General features: G+C 31.8%; 1 protein-coding gene across 7 annotated transcripts in view; it reads right to left on the bottom strand.

Moving 5' to 3' along the window:
* Positions 1–235: 235 nt before the first annotated feature.
* Positions 236–22,617, bottom strand: part of LOC127735795 (uncharacterized) — a 216,451-nt gene continuing 194,069 nt past the window's right edge. For all 7 annotated transcript variants that reach the window (XM_052246113.1, XM_052246115.1, XM_052246111.1 and 4 more), the window contains 12 exons: positions 22,209–22,317; positions 21,606–21,737; positions 21,104–21,273; positions 20,406–20,700; positions 19,870–20,019; positions 18,448–18,550; positions 12,291–12,433; positions 11,140–11,342; positions 10,578–10,639; positions 6,265–6,530; positions 5,303–5,405; positions 236–1,708 (listed from right to left, as the gene is read on the bottom strand). In XM_052246113.1, the coding sequence (XP_052102073.1) occupies positions 1,555–1,708; positions 5,303–5,405; positions 6,265–6,530; positions 10,578–10,639; positions 11,140–11,342; positions 12,291–12,433; positions 18,448–18,550; positions 19,870–20,019; positions 20,406–20,700; positions 21,104–21,273; positions 21,606–21,737; positions 22,209–22,317 (1,890 nt within the window). In that variant the 3' untranslated portion in view covers positions 236–1,554. The remainder of the gene's footprint in view (positions 1,709–5,302; positions 5,406–6,264; positions 6,531–10,577; positions 10,640–11,139; positions 11,343–12,290; positions 12,434–18,447; positions 18,551–19,869; positions 20,020–20,405; positions 20,701–21,103; positions 21,274–21,605; positions 21,738–22,208; positions 22,318–22,617) is intronic.

Below are 22,617 nucleotides of genomic sequence, written 5' to 3'. Positions count from 1 at the left end.
GTGAAAATACTCTTGGAGCATTTGTATGAAATGATTTTTATAAAAATGTGATATGTATATAATTCTGAAGTAATGCCATATAAAATACATGTATATTTGGTTCTATACAAAAATTTCATGAATATTAAAGTGTTATGAGGACACCATATACAAAACATAATATAAATGAATTGAAAAAATATAAAATTCGTTTAATCATTTTTTTTTTTGTAAAAAAAAGGATGGCCAGCCACCCAAAAACAAAAAGAATTTCATATTTTTGTATTAAATATTGCAAATATATTATTGTATAGAGGATATAATAAATATATTTGTAAGATATAGATGTCATATTAATAGCTTTCTAAATATCAAAATATAAAATAACCTAACAACAGCAATAAACCACTGTTATATGAGATTACTATAAGTTCAGAAATTATTGCAATATCTTTATTATTGTGAATACTGTAACATGATAAGTATCTCAATAATAAGATCTCCCATTTTGTAATTTGACAACTATATTTTAAAAACAGTTTTTGCCCTAATTGCATACATTAATCTTGCATTTTGGTCCAAAATTTCCATCATCCATAATAAATGAATGCAATAGTTTCTGAATGTACAACATAATAAATTTCAGGTGTTTAAAGCTAAACTAGATTTATAGTTTACAAGAATAAAATGGATTTCAAGTGTTTAAAACCAAGCTGGATATTAGGTGCTTAATACCAACCTGGTTTTCTAGCTAAGTTTACAAGAAACAAATGGATTTCTAATGTTGAAAATCAAACTGGATATTAGATGCTTAAAACCAACCTGGTTTTAATGGATTTCAAGTGGTTAAAATAAACTTAAATTTTTGGTGCTTAAAACCTGGTTTTATAGTTTACAAGCATCAAATGGATTTCAAGAACATAATATGTATAAGACATATGTGTAAACAGAAGTCTGATGCTGGCCTTGTTTGTTTGAAAAATCAGATTAAATATAAAAATAAGGATATGTGGTATAATTGCCAACGAATCAACTACTTATCATAGGATAAAAAATGAAGATGTTGTAAACAAAATTATTAAAGCATTTAGAGGATATTCAGGACTTAGTTTTGACGCTATTTTATTAAGTACAAAACAAACAATAACCAACATGCAATTAAAGATCTCTATAAAATATACCATAATTCTATCTATTTTTAGACTTGTACATCACAATACATCACAAAACTTGAACATCTTTCACAAGTAATTTATATATTGGTTACAGTCATCACAGCACCAAACCTGTTTATCACTGTATTTGTGGGACTATTACATCAGCATTATAAATATTTCGTTCATCCAATTATTTTTTGGGACTATTACATCAGCATTATAAATATTATGTTCATCAGCATTATACATATCTTGTTTATCCTGCGAATGTTTCTCCAGCATTCTTAATATTTTGTGTATGTTTAGTTGGTGTATTACATCAGCATTATAAATACTTTTTAACAATAAGTTTGTTTGTATATTGTATCACTATTGTAAATATTTTGTTCTTTCCTGATAGCGATCATTTGTTACGCTGCTACTGACAGCTTGAAGCTTTTGACAATGCATCAAATCTAACAAGTTCACTGAGCAGGTTGAGTAACACTGGGTATGTTGAGTCTTTGATTGTACTAGAACATCCATGTGTTGCCAGATTCGTCTGAAGGCACTCTGTAATTCTTTGTAATTTCCTGCAAAAAAACAAGACATGATATGTTTTTGTAGGAATTAGGAATATCAAATACCGGTACTGTCAAACCTGCTTAATTAGGTCACATAAGCGTAAACCTGTCATGTCATGTCACCCTCTTTGTGTACCGCTGTAGTTATACCTATATGCATTTTGAACCTCAGTTCAAAGGTCACTTCTCTTATAAGGTCAGTTTTCTTGTCCAGAGGAGGACCTGTATATACAGTTTTTAGTGTAAAGAAATTTTTCTATGGTCTCTAATAGTCATTGTTTGGTTATCTAACGGTATTTACAAATTGTTTTATCCATCTTATTAAAATGTGTTGTTTTGGTAATTACATGTTAGGTTTTGATCAACCATCTAGAAACTATTGATAGATCCAGAAATAAATTGTTCTTTTCTACACTAATATCTTCTTCATCGATAATATAGACCTTTACAAATTCGTGAAAAGTTCAGCAGATCCCTATGTCTGGCCTGTGACTGCTGCTGTCAGTGTAAAAGTGTAATGTATCTGCTAAATAACTAAGTTTATTTATAAGTAAAATTTAGCAAAATGAAAAAGAGAAAAAGATCTAAATCGTGATTGTGTGCGCTCTCTTGATTATGAAGAAGCCTCTGTTCAAATTTTGTAAAATTTCATAAAAGTTTGACAAAATTATTAAAGTTTTAAAATCTTAAACCACATGCTGTACTTAACTGTTGACTGAATAAAACTATTAAGTCCATTCTTTAGTAAAATATGGTAAAAATGGGAAAAAAAGTCATAAATTTACTCTAGATGCTAACTCTTGATTATGAAGAACCTTATGAAGGTTTGAAAAAGTTTACTGGTGTTTTAGAAACTTTAACCAAAGACTGAACATATTAGCTTAGTGTGATGTCCATTTTCGCTGAACTAGTACTGTGAAAGTACTTTTAGTCGTGGGTATCAATTTTCGTGGTTTGAGCATAAAGTTACATGTTCATGGGTACTTAAATTCGTGGATTTAGTTTTCTGAAGAAAATAATCAAGTGATGAGTTTGAAGCCATCACAAATGATTTTTTTTTTTTCAGAAAAATCATATGTTGTTTTATAATGATTTGTGGGAGGCTACAAAATAAGGTGCTCATATTTACTTACTTGTTCCTCTTTAAATACTGACAACATTCATCAAATTTTTAATAAAATAATTGCTTTTGGAAATAAGCTGATTCGTCTATGCTTACAAATTGTCTGGATTGAAGGAAAAACATTTTAATTTTTGCACACATGTAATCAAAAGTGATGACACTAATGTATATCAACTTCTCTGAATACCTTTTTAGTTTATATAGTGAAGGATTTCAAGTGTCAGTTCAACATCTTTCATGGGGGAAATCCCCCATAATGGAGAAAGTTGACAGGTATGAAATTTGAACTGCAGATGTTTTCACCATTACAGATCAGTCTCAGTATAAGAAAATAAGGCAACTATCAACTTCCATAAAGCTATCCACCCTGGATAAAAATCATTGCCTTTAAGCTTTGCATCTCCATTCAAATTACCTATAGCCCTTTTCATCTGATTTTTATAGTTTTTATACGCCCGTTTACGGGACGTATTATGGTATACCTCTGTCCATCCATCGTCAACATGTCGGACATTAACTCAAAAACGCTTTAACCAATTTGCATAAAACTTTGGTGAATTGTTTATATCTATTGACGTGAGCTCCCTTTCGTTTTTTATAAATTTTAGATTTTACATTTCCGAGTTATGGGCTTTTATTCATTAAAAAAAGGGGGATTTTCCAGTTTTCGGACAATAACTCAAGAATGCTTTCACCAACTTGCAAGAAATTGTGGTGAATTGTTTATATCTATTGACATGAGCTGCTTTTAGATTTTTATATATTTTAGATTTTACGTTTCCGAGTTACAGGGTTTTATTCATAAAAAAAGGGGGATTTTCAAGTTTTCAGACAAAAAATCAAAAATACTTTCAACAGTTCTTATGAAACTTTGGTGAATTGTTTATATCTATTGATGTAAGCTCCTTTTAGAATTTTATAAATTTTACAATTTACAATTCTGAGTTATGGGGTTTTATTCATTAAAAAAGGCTCCCAAGGGTGACTGGGGAATAGAAGTATGGTCACCATTGGTCTTCCTCCGACCGGCAGTAAAACCCTTGCTAAAGTGGGGCGTCCGTTTGGCTGTGCGGGATGTACAGAATTTGCAGCCACGTCCGGTCAGAATGGGGACGTTAAATCGGATGCCTCGTGTAAAGAGAGTGCCACGCTCTTTGCATGTTAAGAACCTTTGCAACAACTCTTTGAGGGGTCCGTAGGTGACCTGTTGCAAGGCTAAATTTCTGTCCCTCTCCAATATTCCCTCATTTCCCGTGGCAGTCTAAATTTCTCCTACCTTAATCCCGGACGCCCCTATTACAGAACCTACCTATTGTATTTATTGTTAATTTGTTCTCTTCCTGAATATGCATGAAATATTTGCCACTGGACTTTAAGCAAACCAACAATCAATCAATCATCAATCATTAAAGAAGGAGGGATTTTCCAGTTTTCGGACAATAACTCAAAAATGCTGTCAGCAATTTCCATGAAATTTTGGTGAATTGTTTATATCTATTGATGTAAGCTCCCTTTACATTTTCATAAATTTCTAAAATGACATTGAGAATTAATTGAACTTTATTTGTTTATAGTCTGACAATAGATTTACTAAGTATTGCGCAACAGCACAGTGTATTGCACAACAGCAAGAAATCTTTAATTGAATATAAATTCAATTCTTATAACCAATTTCAAGTTCTTTGACTACATTTATTTAGAAACCTATAATATGTCAAATATTTAATTACAATCCAAATTCAGACCTGTATCAAGCTTGAATATTGTGTCCATTTTTGCCCCAACTGTTCAGGGTTGGACCTCTGCGGGTGTATCAGCGAAGCAGTTTATTTCTTATGTTGTACTGTAACACCACTGTCCCTGTTTAGGGTGAGAGTTTGGTGGAAGCTAACATGTTTAACCTTGCCACATTCTTTGTGTGCCTGTAGTTCAGTGGTTATCGTTGGTTTATGTCTGTCATATTTGTTTTTTGTAAACTGTTGTGTTATGAATTAGGCCGTTATTTTTCTCTATTGAATTGTTTCACATTTTTCAAATCAGGGCCTTTTATAGCCGACTATATGATATGGGTTTTTCTCATTTTTGAAGGCTGTATGGTTGCCTATAATTGCTTTCATCCACTTCATTTTAACTTTGGTGGATTGTTGTCTCATTGGCAATCCTACCACATCTCTTATTTTTTTATATAGAAAGTAAGGATGTTATCAAATTGTTTAAAGCTATCACCATCAGACTAACTTATCCACAAAAAGAAGGAATATCATCAATTTCATTTTCACTATTACCCTCAGACTAACTTACCTAAATAAAAAAGGAACATCATCCCTTTCCTTAAAGCTATTACCCTCAGACTAACTTGCCCAAAAAGTAGGAATATCATCACTTTCCTTTAATAATGCTATCACCCTCAGACGAACTTACCCACAAAAAGTAGGAATATCATAACTTTCCTTAAAGCTATTACCCTCAGACTAACTTACCCACAAAAAGTAGGAATATCATCACTTTCATTAAAGCTATCAACCTGGGATTTACACTCAGTGCTACCCATCTTTCTAAATAGTTCTTCAGATGTACAAACATCTGAAATGGAGGAAAAATTGCATTTACAATTTAACACATTGTTGATGAGTTATTGGTACACACGTTTAACTTCCAATGAAATCACTGTTTCTATTAGTCTATACAAAATCCACCAATCTTTTCCCTTTAAATAACAGGACTGCACAATTGAGCTTTAATACAGAATTAGACTTAATTTCAAATAACAAACAAAATCTTTTTAAAAAAGGTTTATCCATTATTTTTATTGAATTTCTTGAATCTTCAAAATTCATAGTTTCAATTGCTGAAATGTTCCTACTTAGATTTATATTGGACTTTACAATGAATATCAAATATGTAACACTAAAGTAAATGCAAAGGGCGACATATCAAATCATCCTGTTACATGTGAACTGAGATCTAAGTTATCTTTTTATATCTTCTAGCAACCGATGAGATGAAGAACAGCAATAACACATTGTTCATTTGATATTGATTAGATTGTTGTCTCCAACACATATCCTTCCTGTCTGAATTTTTTATAAAGAAGAAACCGTAGAAGAAATACGGGCGCAGATTCAAACAGGGGGGAAGGGGACACCCGTTGTGCACCACCTGGTAAAAAGAAAACAAAATGTAATAAAGGTGAAATTAAGAGCCAATTTTGTGTCAAAATAAGGTTCTTAAGCTCCTAAAAAAAAGTTTCTGAATTTACATTGTTTAGTTTTTCAAATTGATCTAATTTCAAGATCTGTAAGTAGGTAGTTTTCATTGTGTGTGGGAGAAGAACATTTTCTATGTGTGTGGGAGTAGAACACTGTCCATGTGCACCTCCTTTTATATCACTACACTTCTGAAGATGTTTCACCTATTATTTCTACATTTCTATTTTACCTACCTGCACAAGGGAAACAGAATTGTTTAAATGAAATTGTAGGTGTCTTGCTATGTCTAAAAATACTTTTATCATTCTCATTATAACTGCCTCCCATTGGATAAATGAAGTAAGCACAATTATCTTCAGAGAATATTAAGTCAGAAGTATCCTTGGTATCCCTATGACGTTGAAATGATATTGATGTTATTCCATTGATTCTGTCGCCATGTACATTTTCAACATTTTCTGTTGAGTCTACGAATGAACCAGCATAAGATGGATTATTTCTGAAAAATACAAATCAAACCATCACATATATTACCACTAAAAATATATTTATGAGTTGAGATAATGATGGAAAAAAGTTATGCTCAAAGGGTATTTTAATCAAAGAGCTATCAAAATTTTAATCAAAGAGCTATCAAAATAGCTCTAAGGGTGAAAAGAAAATACATAAAAAGAATAATTTGAATAACCAAAAATATTAGACAGTACCACACCAACCCAGATTACTGTTCTTTTGAGGTAAATTTTCTGTTCCAAAAATAATTAAACTGCACATGTTCCCCAAATTTTAAATTAATTTCCTGAAATTAGATTCGATTTTTAAGCTGCAAATAAACAGTTGCATCAGGAGCCTCTTTATGTCAGTCAACAAATCAAAGAGTGCAGGGATATTGAATGAACAAAACATGTACAGTCAATGAAAGTTAAAGGATTCATTCAATCATACTTGAGTTATTTTTAGACATATGAAATACATGTATTGCCTAATTTTCACATTCAAAATTCATTAATTCCTTAATAACAAATAAAATGAACATAGTTCAAAACTATTCAGACCCAAAGACTACCATATCTAAAAAAAATATAATTTCAGCAAAAAATGGCTTGTTTTTCAAATTTAAAGTCTGATGAAGGTGAAAATGGTTAAAATGTATACCTACTCCCAGACAACAATTCTTAAAAATTTGATAAACTTTGAAGTGAATTTGGGACCACCAATGTTAGGTTGGAAGATAATTGTTCAAGGTGTACTTGAGGAAGAGTGCGATATGTGAAAAATTGTACATTTTCAAAAAGGTAAAATTAACCAAAGTCTTTAGAGACAAAAAATGAATGTGTGACACTTTGACGTCTGATTGTTTGGACAAAACCTCTATATATGTTCAATCCCCTGGGCCATATGCATTTATTAAAATATATAGTGATCTTCAATCATTCTTAATTGCAGATAAAGATATAGGATATTTTTGAACTATAGCATAAGGCACAAGAGTGCACACGCCTCGCCTTCTTTACTGACCATTGATTTTATGTTGATAGTCCTAAATATAAAGCTTTACTAAAAGTATCACATAAACTTAACATGATCCAAGAAAATGAGGTCAAGGTCAGATAAACCAAACCGGAAATACATGTACACCTTACAATCATTCGATACACCAAATATAGTTGACCTATTGCTTATAGTATCTAAGAAACAAACTTAACCAGGAAATCTTAACATTGACCAATGAACCATGAAAATGAGGTCAAGGTCAGATGATACCTGCCAGACAGACATATACACCTTACAATCATTCCATACAACAAATTTAGTTGACCTATTGGTCATAGTTTAAGAAAAACAGACCATTTCATAAAAACTAAACACTGAGCAATGAACCGTGAACATGAGGTCAAGGTCAAATAAAACCTGCCAGACTGACATGTACATTGTAAAATATTTCCATACACCAAATATAGTTGACCGTTTGCATATAGTATTAGAAAAAAAGACCAAAACACAAAAACGTAACTTTAACCACTGAACCATGAAAATGAGGCCAAGGTCACATGACACCTGCCAGTTGGACATGTACACCTTACAATCATTCCATACACCAAATATAGAAGACCTATTGCTTATGGTATCTGATATATGGACTTGACCACGAAAACTTAACCTTGTTCACTGATCCATGAAATGAGGTCGAGGTCAGATGAAAACTGTCTGACGGGCATAAGGACCTTGCAAGGTACACACATATTAAATATAGTTATCCTATTACTCATAATAAGAGAGAAATTAACATTACAAAAAATGTTAACTTTTTTTTCAAGTAGTCACTGAACCATGAAAATGAGGTCAAGGACAATGGACATATGACAGACGGAAATTTCATAACATAAGGCATCTATATACAAAGTATGAAGCATCCAGGTCTTCCACCTTGGAAAATATAAAGCTTTTAAGAAGTTAGCTAACGCCGCCGCCGGATCACTATCCCTATGTCGAGCTTTCTGCGACAAAAGTCGCAGGCTCGACAAAAATCTTAGTACTGGTATTATAATGATTATGAAATGTTACAATGTTCTTGATCGATTTTGATTTTAGTACATTCACATATCTAATCAGACCTGCCAACCTTCACGATTTATGGGGGATTTACCCCATGAGAGGTGTTGACCTGAATTTTGAAATTCTTAATTGTACAAATTGAACACTTCAAAACAGGCATTCAAATGAGATAAAAGGGTATCTAAGCACAAACATACTCTTTCAAACAATACAGTAGTAAATTTAAAACACTTATCACAATATAAGAGGAGCATTAGGTCCCCATGGAGATTTTGAAAGGTTGGCAGGTATGTATCTTGCAAAGTGCTACAAATCCACAGGTGTTAATTGGATATCCCAATACTTCAAATGTTCTTCTTTCTATATAAATTTAGTACTTTTTGCCATAGACAGAAAGAAAAGCAAAAAACAGTCACCTTGGCAAACACTATTTATATGATGAAGTTACATCTGAAATTCAAATGTTCTCAATTCTATATTGCTTTGGTGATTAATAGTCTTTATGTTTTAACAGTCCATATTTGTTTTCATTTATTGTGTTTAGCATAAATCAGGCTGTTTATTTTCTCTTTTGAATTGTTTTCAATTTTGTCATGCCAGGGCCTTTTGTAGCTTACTATATGGTATGGGTTTTGCTCATTGTTGAAGGCTGTATGGTAAAATTTGAGACATTTTGTATTACATACCAATGATGAAAATGTAAAAAATTAATGCAAACAAAAAGGGAAACATTAAAACATGAGAAAATTTACATAAGGGATTGTAGTTTAAACCTTATCTGCATATCTTTCCTATCTGTTGTTTCGTGAAATAATGCAAAGATTTTTTAAAACAAAAACACAACAAATTATGTGTACATACGAAGATCTGTGTCAAAATGAGGTTTACAATATTGAAGTTATAAAGCACATAAAAAGTTACTCTTGGAACTTCCATATTTAGGAACCTTTGGCTTGCTAGTATAGGTCTTAAAAGAAGACTTGAAAGTCTTCTTTTCTCAAAAAATTAAGGTTACATGTATCATTAAACAAGAAGTGACTGCTAAGCAGGTCTGAAAATTGCTTAAACAGTATAAATCATGAAAAAGTTCCAGTTCCAATACCAAATCACACCTTAAGGATGTACTTAGGTCAGGTTTAGGAATTTTTGTCAGGTGTTTGGACTCCTTGGTTTTTTCCCTACAATACAGGGTAAAATATTTTGCCCCATAACACCAATTTTTCTTTTCATATAAGACTTCAATAGCTCCTTAAAGGTCATTTACCAAAATTTAAGCAGATTCTAGATTTCTTTTCTTTCGATTTGAGACCCAAATAATACCAATGCAAATATAAGGTAAAAGTCTGAGTCAGCCTTTTCCCGCCATTTTTTTAAAATTAAATATCTCGAAAAGGAGCTGTATAACCTAGCTATCAATATTTTTAGCTTATTTTGTTCCTTAACTAATGCTCTTCTGACTTATAGTATCAATTTTAAATTCTAGATTTTTTTAATTTCACCTAAGTACATCCTTAATATAGAATCTGAGGAAAAATTCAACAATAGTAATGAACAAAAGAACAGACAAATGAATAAGGTGATTGCCACAAACTAAGTGAGTCAGGGCATAAAGCATGCAAAGTGATTATTTAAGGAATGACTGTAATATTTTTTCTGTCTATGAAGAAATAACAAAAAAAATGTGGTGCACACTTTTAAATAACCCACTATGCGGGTAATTCAGTGACGAGTGTGCACAACATTTTTGAGGTTATTTCGAATAGACACAAAATATATTACAGTCATTCCTTATAATTTAATTCTAAATTCCATTTTTAATGAGAAATCATGAAAAACGTTGATGAAGTCACGGTCACATGACAAAATTAAGTCTATGAGCTGATAGACAAAAAACTTTCAGCCAATCAGAAGACGTGTTACATCCAAAATTAAATCATATCCATATACGGTTAATCAAATTCATTACAATATAAGATATATTTATATTTACCTGTCAGTAACTGTAACTGTTTCTTGGGGTGTTATCCATCCAACTAAAGCATCTGAACCAGCCTGAAAAAATACAATCAAAATTCCTCTTTTAACTAAAATATGTGTCCATAGGACACCCTGCCCGATCACACCATTGCATTTCCATGTTTAATGAACCATGAAATTTGGGTCAAAATCCTAATTTTACATATGTATTAAGATAAAGTTAACTTCAAAAGGAACATGTGTACTAGGTTTCAAGTTGATGTGGCCACAAACTACCTTAAACCAAATCTTTGACATATGACATTTCCATGTTCAGTGAACTATGAAATCTAAGTCAAAACCCTAATTTGGCATTTAAGTCATAATGCACATGTGTACTTAGTATCAAGACGACAAACAACATTAAGACCAAAATTTAAACTGATTAGGGAGGGATAGAAGGACAGACCAGAAAACTATCATAGGTGAGGCATAAAACTTAGTCAAGAGCAGCTAAAAAATAATACTATATCAATGTTTCTTACATAGCTATCTCTGACCATTAAATCCAAAACTAACACTAACTAGCAACTTACCATTGCTTTCTGTCCATTAAATCCAATACCCAGCCATTTACTACTATCTACAGCTGCTGTTATATTAAATGAAATCATCTGTGTATTGGGGTTATATGACCATGTGGCCATATGACAATCTTGTTGAGATGCACAGCTTCCCCATTGTCCTAAACACATATCTGATATGGACTGATCACCATTATCTGAGTGATTGGCAGCACCTAAAAAACAAACATTTGAAATATTAATCAGAGTAAAAATGATGGTTCTTTCCATAAGGCTATGAGTAAAAAAATGCTCAAGTGGGAAAAAAAGATAAATATAAATTTAAAAAAAAAAAGAAAACCTTTATTGAAAATTTGAACGTTGTTCAGTTGATACACATAATATACCAGTATCTTATCCTGGCCTTGTTAAACTATGTAGTATATAATTACATAGGACAAGTAAGTACTTGTTGGTAATCTATAATTTGAAATATACATTTACTATATCATTATATATGCATTGTTTCCATAGTATCGTTCAATAAAGTACGGCCTATATTTTGGAGAAAGAAGAAAGGAAAAAAAAATATAAATAAAATAAAACACAAGAAAACACATTTGGATTTTTGGCATAAGTATATATATTCACAAGGAAAAAATTATGACCAAAAGATATATGTCAGTGAGTATAAATGTTTGAATTATCAATCCATCATTTCTATCTCGACGTTTATATAAAATAAGTTGGTTTACATGTTATGAAAGTCAATGTCTCTTTACTTAGCACAGTCCAAATTTGTATCATTGATGTCAATTTATTTCTATTTTGGAAAACTCAGAACACATAATCCAGTTATTAACTACCACAACACTTACATATTTATAGATTCAACATGAGATTATCATCTTTCCCCTGGTTTATATTGTAGAAAATTTGTGAAATTGCTGATGAAGGTGTAAAATTAACAAGAAAGTTCTGGTAAAATTCTGATTTCAGAGGCTTTTGATTTAAAGGAATTAGCTCATAAAATGAAATAATACAAAATTTAATTTATATGCACTGGAAATTTGATTCTACACCTATTGTTAACTGGTTGTAAGCTTATATTTCCATTTCAAGTTTGAGAAAAAAATATAATTCTTAAATAAACCAACCAAACTTCCGGAACAAGTTCTGCTTACCACAAGTTGAGGCATCAAATCCAACTGGTAACATCTTAGCAACCATCACCATGGTGACAACATCTGACAACATTCTGTTCCTGTTACATGTTTCTCCTGGCATTAGTGGACTTAAACATCTATCAACAATGCTATCAAGTACTCTACAATAACAGTAAAACATCTATCAACAATGCTATCAAGTACTCTACAATAACAGTAACAATAGATATCAACAATGCTACCAAGTACTCTAAAATTGTAGAAAATAAATATCAACATTGGTACCATGTACACTAAAATAGCATTAACAATAGATATCAACAATGCTACCAAGAACTCTACAATTGCAGTAAAAATAGATATCTACAATGCTACCACGACTCTAAAATATCATTAACAATAGATATCAACAATGCTACCACGACTCTAAAATAGCAGTAAAAATAGATATCAACAATGGTATCAAGTACTCTAAAATAGCAGTAACAACAGATATTAACAATGCTACCCAATACTCTAAAATAGCAGTAACAATAGATATCAACAATAGTACCAAGTACTCTAAATAAACTAATCATAGATACCAGGATTGAAATTTATAGCAGTAACAACAGATATTAACAATGTTACCAAGAACTCTAAAATTGTAGTAACAATAGATATTAACAATGCTACCAAGAACTCTAAAATAGCAGTAAAAATAGATATCAACAATGCTACCACAATAGATATTAACAATGCTACCAAGAACTCTAAAATAGCAGTAAAAATAGATATCAACAATGCTACCAAGAACTCTAAAATAGCAGTAACAATAGATATTAACAATGCTACCATGAACTCTAAAATAACAGTAACAATAGATATCTACAATGCTACCAAGAACTCTAAAATAGAAGTAACAATAGATATCTACAATGCTACCAAGAACTCTAAAATAGCAGTAAAAATAGATATCAACAATGCTACCAAGAACTCTAAAATTGTAATTAAATAGAAATCAACAATGCTACCAAGTACTCTAAAGTAGCAGTAAAACATCTATCAACAATGCTACCAAGTTCTTTAAAATAGCATTAACAATAGCTGTCAACAATACTACCAAGTAACCTAATGATGTTGACGGCAAGTCATTGGTAGTGTCTGTTAAACTTCACAACTTCTCTTAATGTTGGACAATTTAGAGCATGATATAAAATAAAGTCTATTATCGAAGACCATATGCCAAGCTCTAAATATCTTTTGTTTTTTTGTGGTTGTGAGTTGGTTCTGAATTTACCATACATCTCCTTTGATTGAATTATCAAATAAGTAAAATAGTTTTATAATGGTAACAGGATAAAACAATGGTCTCATGATGAACTAATGGTCTCATTCTCGCAACATGATGAAACAATAATCACACACTCATAAAATGATTTAACAATGGTTTCACACTTGAAACATGATTTATCAATGGTCTAACACTTGCAACATGATAAACCTATTGTCTAACACTTGCAACATGATTAATCAATGGTCTCAAACTTGCAACATGATTGATCAATGGTCTCACCCTTGCAACACGATTAATCAATGGTCTCACATTGCACAATGACTAAACAATGGTCTCACACTTGCAACATGATTAAACAAGAGTGCACATGCTGAAATGTCTCGCCTGCTTTACTGACCATTGATTTTATGCTGATAGTCCTAAATATAAAGTTTTACTACAAGTGTCACATAAACTTAACATGATCATTTAAAATGAGGTCAAGGTCAGATAAACCAAGCCAGAAATACATGTACACCTTAAAATCATTCCATACACCAAATACAGTTGACCTATTGCTTATAGTATACAAGAAAGAGACCAAACCATGAAAACTTTATACATGTATTGAGCAAAGAATCATGAAAATGAGGTCAAGGTCAAATGAACTCTGCCAGACAGACATGTACCCCTTACAATCATTCTATGCTTTAAATATAGTTGACCTATTCCACATAGTATCTAAGAAACAAACTTAACCAGGAAAACTTAAACATTGATAAATAAACCATGAAAATGAGGTCAAGGTCAGATGAACCCTGCCAGACAGACATGGACACCTTTCAATCATTACATGCTTTTAATATAGTTGACCTATTGCATATAGTTTCTAAAAAAAAACTTAACCAGGAAAACTTAACATTGACCAATGAACCATGAACAGGAGGTCAAGGTCAGATGATAACTGCCAGACAGACATATACATCTTACAATCATCCCATACACCAAATATAGTTGAGCTATTGCTCATAGTTTAAGTAAAACAGACCAAAACACAAAAACTTAACATTGAGCAATGAACAGTAAAAATGAGGTCAAGGTCAAATAAAACCTGCCAGACTGACATGTACATCGTAAAATATTTTCATACCCCAAATACAGTTGACCTATTGCATACAGTATTAGAAAAACAGACCAAAACACAAAAACTTAACTTTAACCACTGAACCATGAAAATGAGGTCAAGGTCACATGACACCTGCCAGTTGGACATGAACACCTTACAATCATTCCATACACCAAATATAGTAGACCTATTGCTTATAGTATCTGAGATATGGACTTGACCATGAAAACTTAACCTTGTTCACTGATACATGAAATGAGGTTGAGGTCAAGTGAAAACTGTCTGACAGGCATGAGGACCTTGCAAGGTACGCACATACCAAATATAGTTATCCTATTACTCTCAATAAGAGAGAAATTAAGAATACTAAAAATCTTAACTTTTTTTTCAAGTACCGTCATGCGGTGTGTATAGTGCGCACATTTATACCCTGGGTCGTGTTTCTTGTAAGAGGGTTGCGCATTATACATGCCTACAAACATTTTCTTAGTCTTTTTTCAGGTCCAAACTCCGACCAAAGAAAATACCAGGTGAAGTGAAGAGTACGGAATTTTTTGCTATAACCTCGATTGTTATTATGTTTTACATGTTATATTTGTAATATGTATCTTATGGTACTTGATATGTCATGTTTTATTCCAATAAAATACATTTTATATCTCTTTAGTCTCTAGTAAATTTGTCCATCTGTTTGCAATCCGGAAGTTTGCCATGTCTTAATAAAGACACAATAAAGCTTTTGTTGTCGGTTAAATTAGCCTCTGTGTTTCTTGTTGTCATAACTTGCTGTTTTTGTATGTGTTCATCATGGAGAGTAGAAGATAAGTTTATGAAAATTGAATAAACCACGATCTTTTTGAAAAGATAAACCGCCATTTTTTCTAATGTATCAGGTGATTGCCAGTCATGTGACTTAATATTGTAAAGTGATGATTTAGTCTATGAGAAGTTTTTTTTTATAAATACGTTTCTACTTTGTAACTTTTAAACAACTGTTTAAAACCTTTCAAGAAATTATGATTGAAAACATGATAATCCCATAATTGTAACCTGAACGAATTTAATTAGGAACAAGGTGAACCTGTCATTGATTTGTTTTGACATCAATTAGACCCATTGATTGAGGTGTGATAATCCGGATTAACAGCTAGAATCAACAAACAAAAAATAAAAATAATGAGATTTTAACAATTTATTTCAGCTTACATGTGTTTATTAATCATTAAAGATTAAGAAATAGATGTTAATGATAATTATTTGACTGATTCGTAATTATGTTATTGCTTCAATCAGAACATTAATTAGGATATTTAATCTTGTCTTTGATACTCAAACAATTTATTAAATTTGGTTTTAAAAAACAAACTTAAATGAAGATTTATCTCAATCTACTTACATTTTAAAATAAAATTCTTATTCATTTGTCAGAATATTTGCAATTTCGTATTAATAACGTATTCTGTACGGAATTCTCTGACATCGGTGTCCATTTAAAAAACTTCCAGTTTACCGGTAGACTTCCTGTTTGCCGATTTTGGAGCTGTGACTTTTCCGAAAATATCTATGAGTATTATATGAACAAGAAACTTTTTTTCTCAAGTTTCTTGGACCATAAAGGGGGTGCGCACAATACACAAATGCGCACTATACACACCAAAAGACGGTAGTTACTGAATTTTGAAAATGAAGTCAAAGACAATGTACATATGACAGATGCAAACTTCATAACATAAGGCATCTATATACAAAGTATGAAGGATCTAAATCTTCTACCTTCTGAAATATTAAGGTTTTAAGAAGCTTGTTAACGCCGATGTGGCCACCACCGAATCACTATCCCTATGTCTCGCTTTCTGCGACAGAAGTCGCAGGCTCAACATAAACTGTTATCACAGAGATGTGTCTCGCCTTTTTGTAATTTTGATTATGCAAATGTTGAAATTAAAATAGCAATTCTTTAACATGTAAGTTATGCAAATATTCAAAGTCAATGAAACATGACTGAGGTACATGGCTAAACAATCTCCATGGAAATGAGATGTGCCAATGCTAATACAACTACATACCAAATACCATTGACTTATTATAAGTCGTTCCCTTTAAACAAACCTAAACACAAACATTAACTTGTACACTATGTAAAAGTTTCAAAGTCAATGAGCCATGAAGAGGGGGTGGGGCTATATAATCTCCATGGAAACTATACTTGCAAATGCCAATAAATTTGCATACCAAATATCATTGACTTAACATTAGCAGTTCATCTTATACTGATCTAATCACAAACTAATACATTTAAACTAAACAAAAGTTTCAAAGTCAATAGACCATGACTGAGGGGGCAGGGCCAAATATTCTCCATGGAAATGAGATGTGCCAATACTAATACAAATGCATACCAAATATGATTGACCTTCCACTTGTGGTTCACCATAAACTAGACCTAATCACAAACTAATACATGTAAACTAAGCAAAAGTTTCAAAGTCAATAGACCATGACTGAGGGGCAGGGCCAAAAAATCTCCATGGAAATGAGATGTGCCAATGCTAATACAACTGCATACAAAATATGATTGACTTTCCACTTGTGGTTCAACATAAACTAGACCTAATCACAAACTAATACATGTAAACTAAGCAAAAGTTTCAAAGTCAATAGACCATGACTGAGGGGCAGGGCAAAAAAATCTCCATGGAAATGAGATGTGCCAATGCTAATACAACTGCATACCAAATATGATTGACCTACCACTTGTGGTTCCCTTTGAGCTGACCTAATCACAAACTAATAAATGTAAACTTAGCAAAAGTTTCAAAGTCAATAGACCATGACTGAGGGGGCAGGGCCAAATAATCTTCATGGAAATGAGATTTGCCAATGCTAATACAACTGCATACCAAATATGATTGACCTTCCACTTGTGGTTCACCATAAACTAGACCTAATCACAAACTAATACATTGTTGATGCCGCTGCCGTGGCCGGGAACAGCATACCTATGTCTCGCTTTTTGCCTCCGTCAAGGCGAGACAAAAAATGGTCTCACACTTGTATAATGATTAATCAATGGTCTCACACTTGCAACAAGATTAATCAAAGGTCTCACACTTGCAACAAGATTAATCAAAGGTCTCACACTTGCAGCATGATTTATCAATATAATGCTTTTAAATGAGGTTAAAATAATCAAAGTTAGAATGAAAGACTCAAAAATATTTGCCAAATGAATATTAATAGTTCAGTAAATCTATAATTCTTAAGTATTTCAATGTAAATTTATATGATTTTGTAATATTTCACTTAGTAATAGGTAAGGCTATAGCTGTGGAACCGTAGCTCTTATCGTCCTTAAGATATTTTTTGACAATGTCCACAAATTGTCAAAAAATATCATAAGGACCATTATAGCTACGGTTCCGCAGCTAGTATGGCTATTGAAATACTGGTTAAAATCAAAGCATTGAAGTATTACTTCCCTTACCTTTTAGCCATGACATGCATATCATTGTTAAGTTTAAGGTTACTATAATGAATGCTTTGCTAATAAACAAATAGATTTTTAATGACTATTATGATGATTTAAAGTTATACCATAATGATTGCATCAGTATCATTATGGTACATTTATTTCAAATTCTAAAGTCTGAACACTGACAGGTGCTGTCTTTTGTTGGCCTAAATAGTCACATCTAGTGGTTTTTTTTTGAGATTATGAGTAGTTGGGTTGCTTTTCATTGACATTTACCCTATGACCAATTTATAAAAACAATATGTATAATATTTATACTCACTGACAAAGTGGTTGGCTCTGAAATCCTTGTAAATATGAAGTACATGACTGATTGACTATTAACTCCATCACCATGCTGTCCTCACATATATCACCCACATAATCTGTCAACATTAAGATTTTACTATTTAATGTGTACTAAAATATCATAAGACAATACATAAAGGTGTTCAAATTCCAAGGGGGTGTCTTTCCTATATAAAGGTATAAACAGACGTGATGCTGGTATGGGTCATGTATATACGCGAAAATCAATAGGTGAATGGGGAGTGTTTTTCAAACCCCAGCCGGACACCTGTATCCAAATTTGAATGTTGAGACTGCCCCTCCCCCCTGTCAAATACCCCTATGATTTTAAGCAGACACACTTTACAGAAGATCATAAAGACAGCTATGTGTTCTGCTACAGTAGATATTTCTCAGCCAATATCAATATGACCTTGAAACTTGGGTCCTGGATAAAGATAAGAGCCATACTTACATTTTTCATATGTTAATAATCATTGGATATACTTTCAACGCCATGACCTTCAGTAACCAAAAGCCAAAGGCCAATGTGATGAATGCATTGCTACCTGAACAACAGATTTTTAATGATTATCAAAAAGGTTATTTTTTTCATTTGTGAATTATATACAGACTGGACATACTGTCATATGAACATTAAATAGCTTAATGAAAGAAATTACCAGTACTTAATAGATTAATGAAAACAATTACCTGTACTATACAGATTACACTTAAAAAAAACAGTGTCATTAAAAATAAGATTTCAATCCAAAAACAGTGTACATTAAAAATAAGATTCCAATCCAAAAACAGTGTACATTAAAATTAAGATGAAATGTTGGGCAATTCATATATATTTACATTGTTTAGAGATATGTCACGGTCTAAGAAACATACACTTTCCTTCAGTTGAAATTTTGATTGATGGATGCTTAAAGACCAGCACAAATATTACATGCATATTCATTATGATAACATGTTGATGTGGTGACTTTATTAAATACTAGCTCATTAGGTTACAGTCTGCTGGAAGAATTTAATCTTATTTGGATATATCATTCAAACTCTCAACTGACCAGTCTTTGCTATAACTCCAAAATGCCATGTACTTAGCAGAGAAGCAGCAATACCAGTTCAAAAGTCTTTGAATTGATCAATCCTTAGATTGGATCCACAATGTACGCTAGGCAAGCATGCTTCCACAAGACCACTGACGAGATATTTTATTGAAGAAGAAAATGCTATGGTGACCAATGGGTCCAGTCCATATTACCCATTACTGGATTCACTTCTTAAAATATAACATAAATATTAAATGTGACCAGGCAAGTTTAACTTCACAGCCAAGATAACTGCAGACAATCTTTCCAAGTTTGAAAACAATGAATACTTAGTACTATAGTAAATTACCAACCTGTTTTGAAAGGTTCTGAAAGTCTATGAATGGTAGCTGTGACTGTATCTGCTGTTTTACCCAGGAAATTGACATTGTCATCCGTAAGCATTGTGTCAAGGTCATCACAAGGATTGTGGTAACATTGTATCATATCACCACGGAAATTAGCTAAAATTTTAACGAAGGAATAGTTAGCCTACGAGTTTTAACACTTCAGTTTTAGTATGCATATTTTTCTATCATTAATGGATAACTTTAACTTGTCTGTACCTATCTATCAAGTCAGTTAAACATGTATTTACAAACTTGAATACTGTAATAATAAAAACTCTCATTCATAATTTCAGTAGTGATTTTCTTTCACAAAATGTCTGCAATTGTATGAACTAGATCTCACTTTTTTACCATTAATCAGTTATTTTCTATACTATATGTACAGATTTATTTCTGAATTTACAGTATTTAAATTAACAAATAATTTCAATTAATTTGAAGCTGGACCAGTCTTTAAACATTTCTATGTATAAAATTAAAATAAAATATTCAAACGTTACCTGAATCAGTGAGAAATATGGCAGGTAAATTAGCTCCCCAGAAATTGTAATGGTCACTTCTCAGGAATTGATACATTAGTGCTAGTTGTTCTTGTGGAACACTCTGTAAGTCTGCAAATGGCAATGGGAATGATTCAATCTCAAACTCAGCCCTTCCTGCAGCTGCCCAGGACGAGTTAAATGTCTCTGCCAGAACTCTATCATCGGTAGGTTGACGGTAAATTAAAGTGATGAAGTCTCCTCTAAAATTATCTGATGCTATACTTTCAATAGCACTTGGGAAAAATTGCTGAAACTGATATAAAATTGTAACATAGATTTTATCCATGCTTAAAATAATGTTTCTGATATATGGTTATCACTTCAGAAAGTTCAGAGAGTCTATATATCTATATATGGATAAACAGAGAGGTGGGATACAGCAACCCAATGACAAAAGACATCCAAAAGTCAATACACTGTCTTCAACAAGAGACAGATGTATATACAATATGTGAAGCTCTTAATCATCCAAATTAGAAAAAAAAGAATGTGAATAAATTAAAGAAAAACTATCAAAGATCCACCATAAAATATGTCCTTATATCTATACAATCTTTTCTTGGGAAACCTATCTTAGGAATGATTCCAAATATGAAAAAAAAACCAATATTTTTCACCCCCAAAATAACTATAAACTGATCTTGATTTGACCTTACCTGGTCCAAAGCATCTAGCGGAATGACTTGTGATTGGCTAGAAGTGTTATACTCCATTACTGTGTCAAGGACAATAACACCATGTATTCTTGTTGGTGGGGTCAAGCCATAATTTTTAATCAACCATGGAGTGAGCCAGTCCTGTAGAAAGTTCCGACTTCCGGACAACCCTAGGTAACAAAAAATTGCCAATAGTTAATCTTAAGGGTTAAGAAAACAATTTATAATAGGAATAATATTCAAAACAATCGGTAATACTAAAATGTCAATTAAAAGGTCTACTTCATTTTTCTGTTTGCTAAAGATAAAATGTCAAAAATGATCACAGTAAAAGGATAAAAAGATAATATTGATGTTTTCTCCACATGATTGAACTGCAGATAGTGTCTGTTCTATCTCTCTAATCCTTAACCTCATTTAAATCTAAATAATTTTCTTAAGACTATTAAACTAATAAAATTTATTTGATTCATTATTTCATGTTAAATGTTTATAACGTTACCTCCATATTCTTCTAAATCAAACGAGACAAATATAATTGTGTTTTTTCTCTTGTATCCTGAATTATTTATATTAGTGAGTTGTCGGACGACTTCCAACATGGCTGCCACACCTGATCCATTATCATCCACTCCTGTATAGATTAAACAAAAATGTTTAAATTTACTCTGTAAATTATTATCAATTTTCAGTGAGAAAATTTGCATCATAAATCATCCTTTTTTATTTATTTGATATAAACATTTTAAGAAAAGCACTGGCATTATTTGATAATCATTGAAACATATGCCATGTGTGTTTAACTACCGGTATACATTTGTATATTTTCTTTCATTTCATTGCCATTACATCAGAATATTTCAATATTCGGTTTAAATTCTTTATTTTCATTTATGACTTTTCGTGTACCGTATGAAATTGGGGATTATTTCCTCTCTTTACTTATTTCAACATTGAGTGTACACTATAAATTAATTTCACATCTAAATTTCATTTAATAGAAAGCACTTAATCTATGTGCAAAATATTATCACTACGATGAGACACATTTATTTAATTTAACGCTGCTGTATTTAGGAAACTTGTATCTATAGACAATCTTTACCCTTCGATGTCAATACTGTGTCATAATGTGCACCAAGACCTGTAATCAAATCATCAGCTGTTCCAAATCTTGTACCTTTGAGTACCCCAATCACAGATTGAAAAGTTGCCTGTAAAAATATAAATACTTTCTATGTTCTTTTCGATAATAATTTTTTGGTGAATTTCACTTCAGCATATGTTTCATTCATACCTTATTTATCTAATCTATACAATGATAATATAAAAACAGTCAAAATTTCATGTCTGTAGTAAATAAATGTACATATTCTAACTTTCCACCTAAAATTACAAACATAATTAAACGTTATAAAGATCATCACTAGTGATCATCTTCAATTATCAATTGATACACAATATACTTAATACTGCTATTCAGAAATGCTTGCAATGTTTTCAATATTGCGACA

Source organism: Mytilus californianus, unplaced genomic scaffold (genome assembly GCF_021869535.1).
Source record: "Mytilus californianus isolate M0D057914Y unplaced genomic scaffold, xbMytCali1.0.p SCAF_3, whole genome shotgun sequence".
NCBI classification, from domain to species: domain Eukaryota; kingdom Metazoa; phylum Mollusca; class Bivalvia; order Mytilida; family Mytilidae; genus Mytilus; species Mytilus californianus.
The sequence above is the reverse complement of the archived record's forward strand: the minus strand, read 5'-3'. Positions and strand labels throughout refer to the sequence as shown.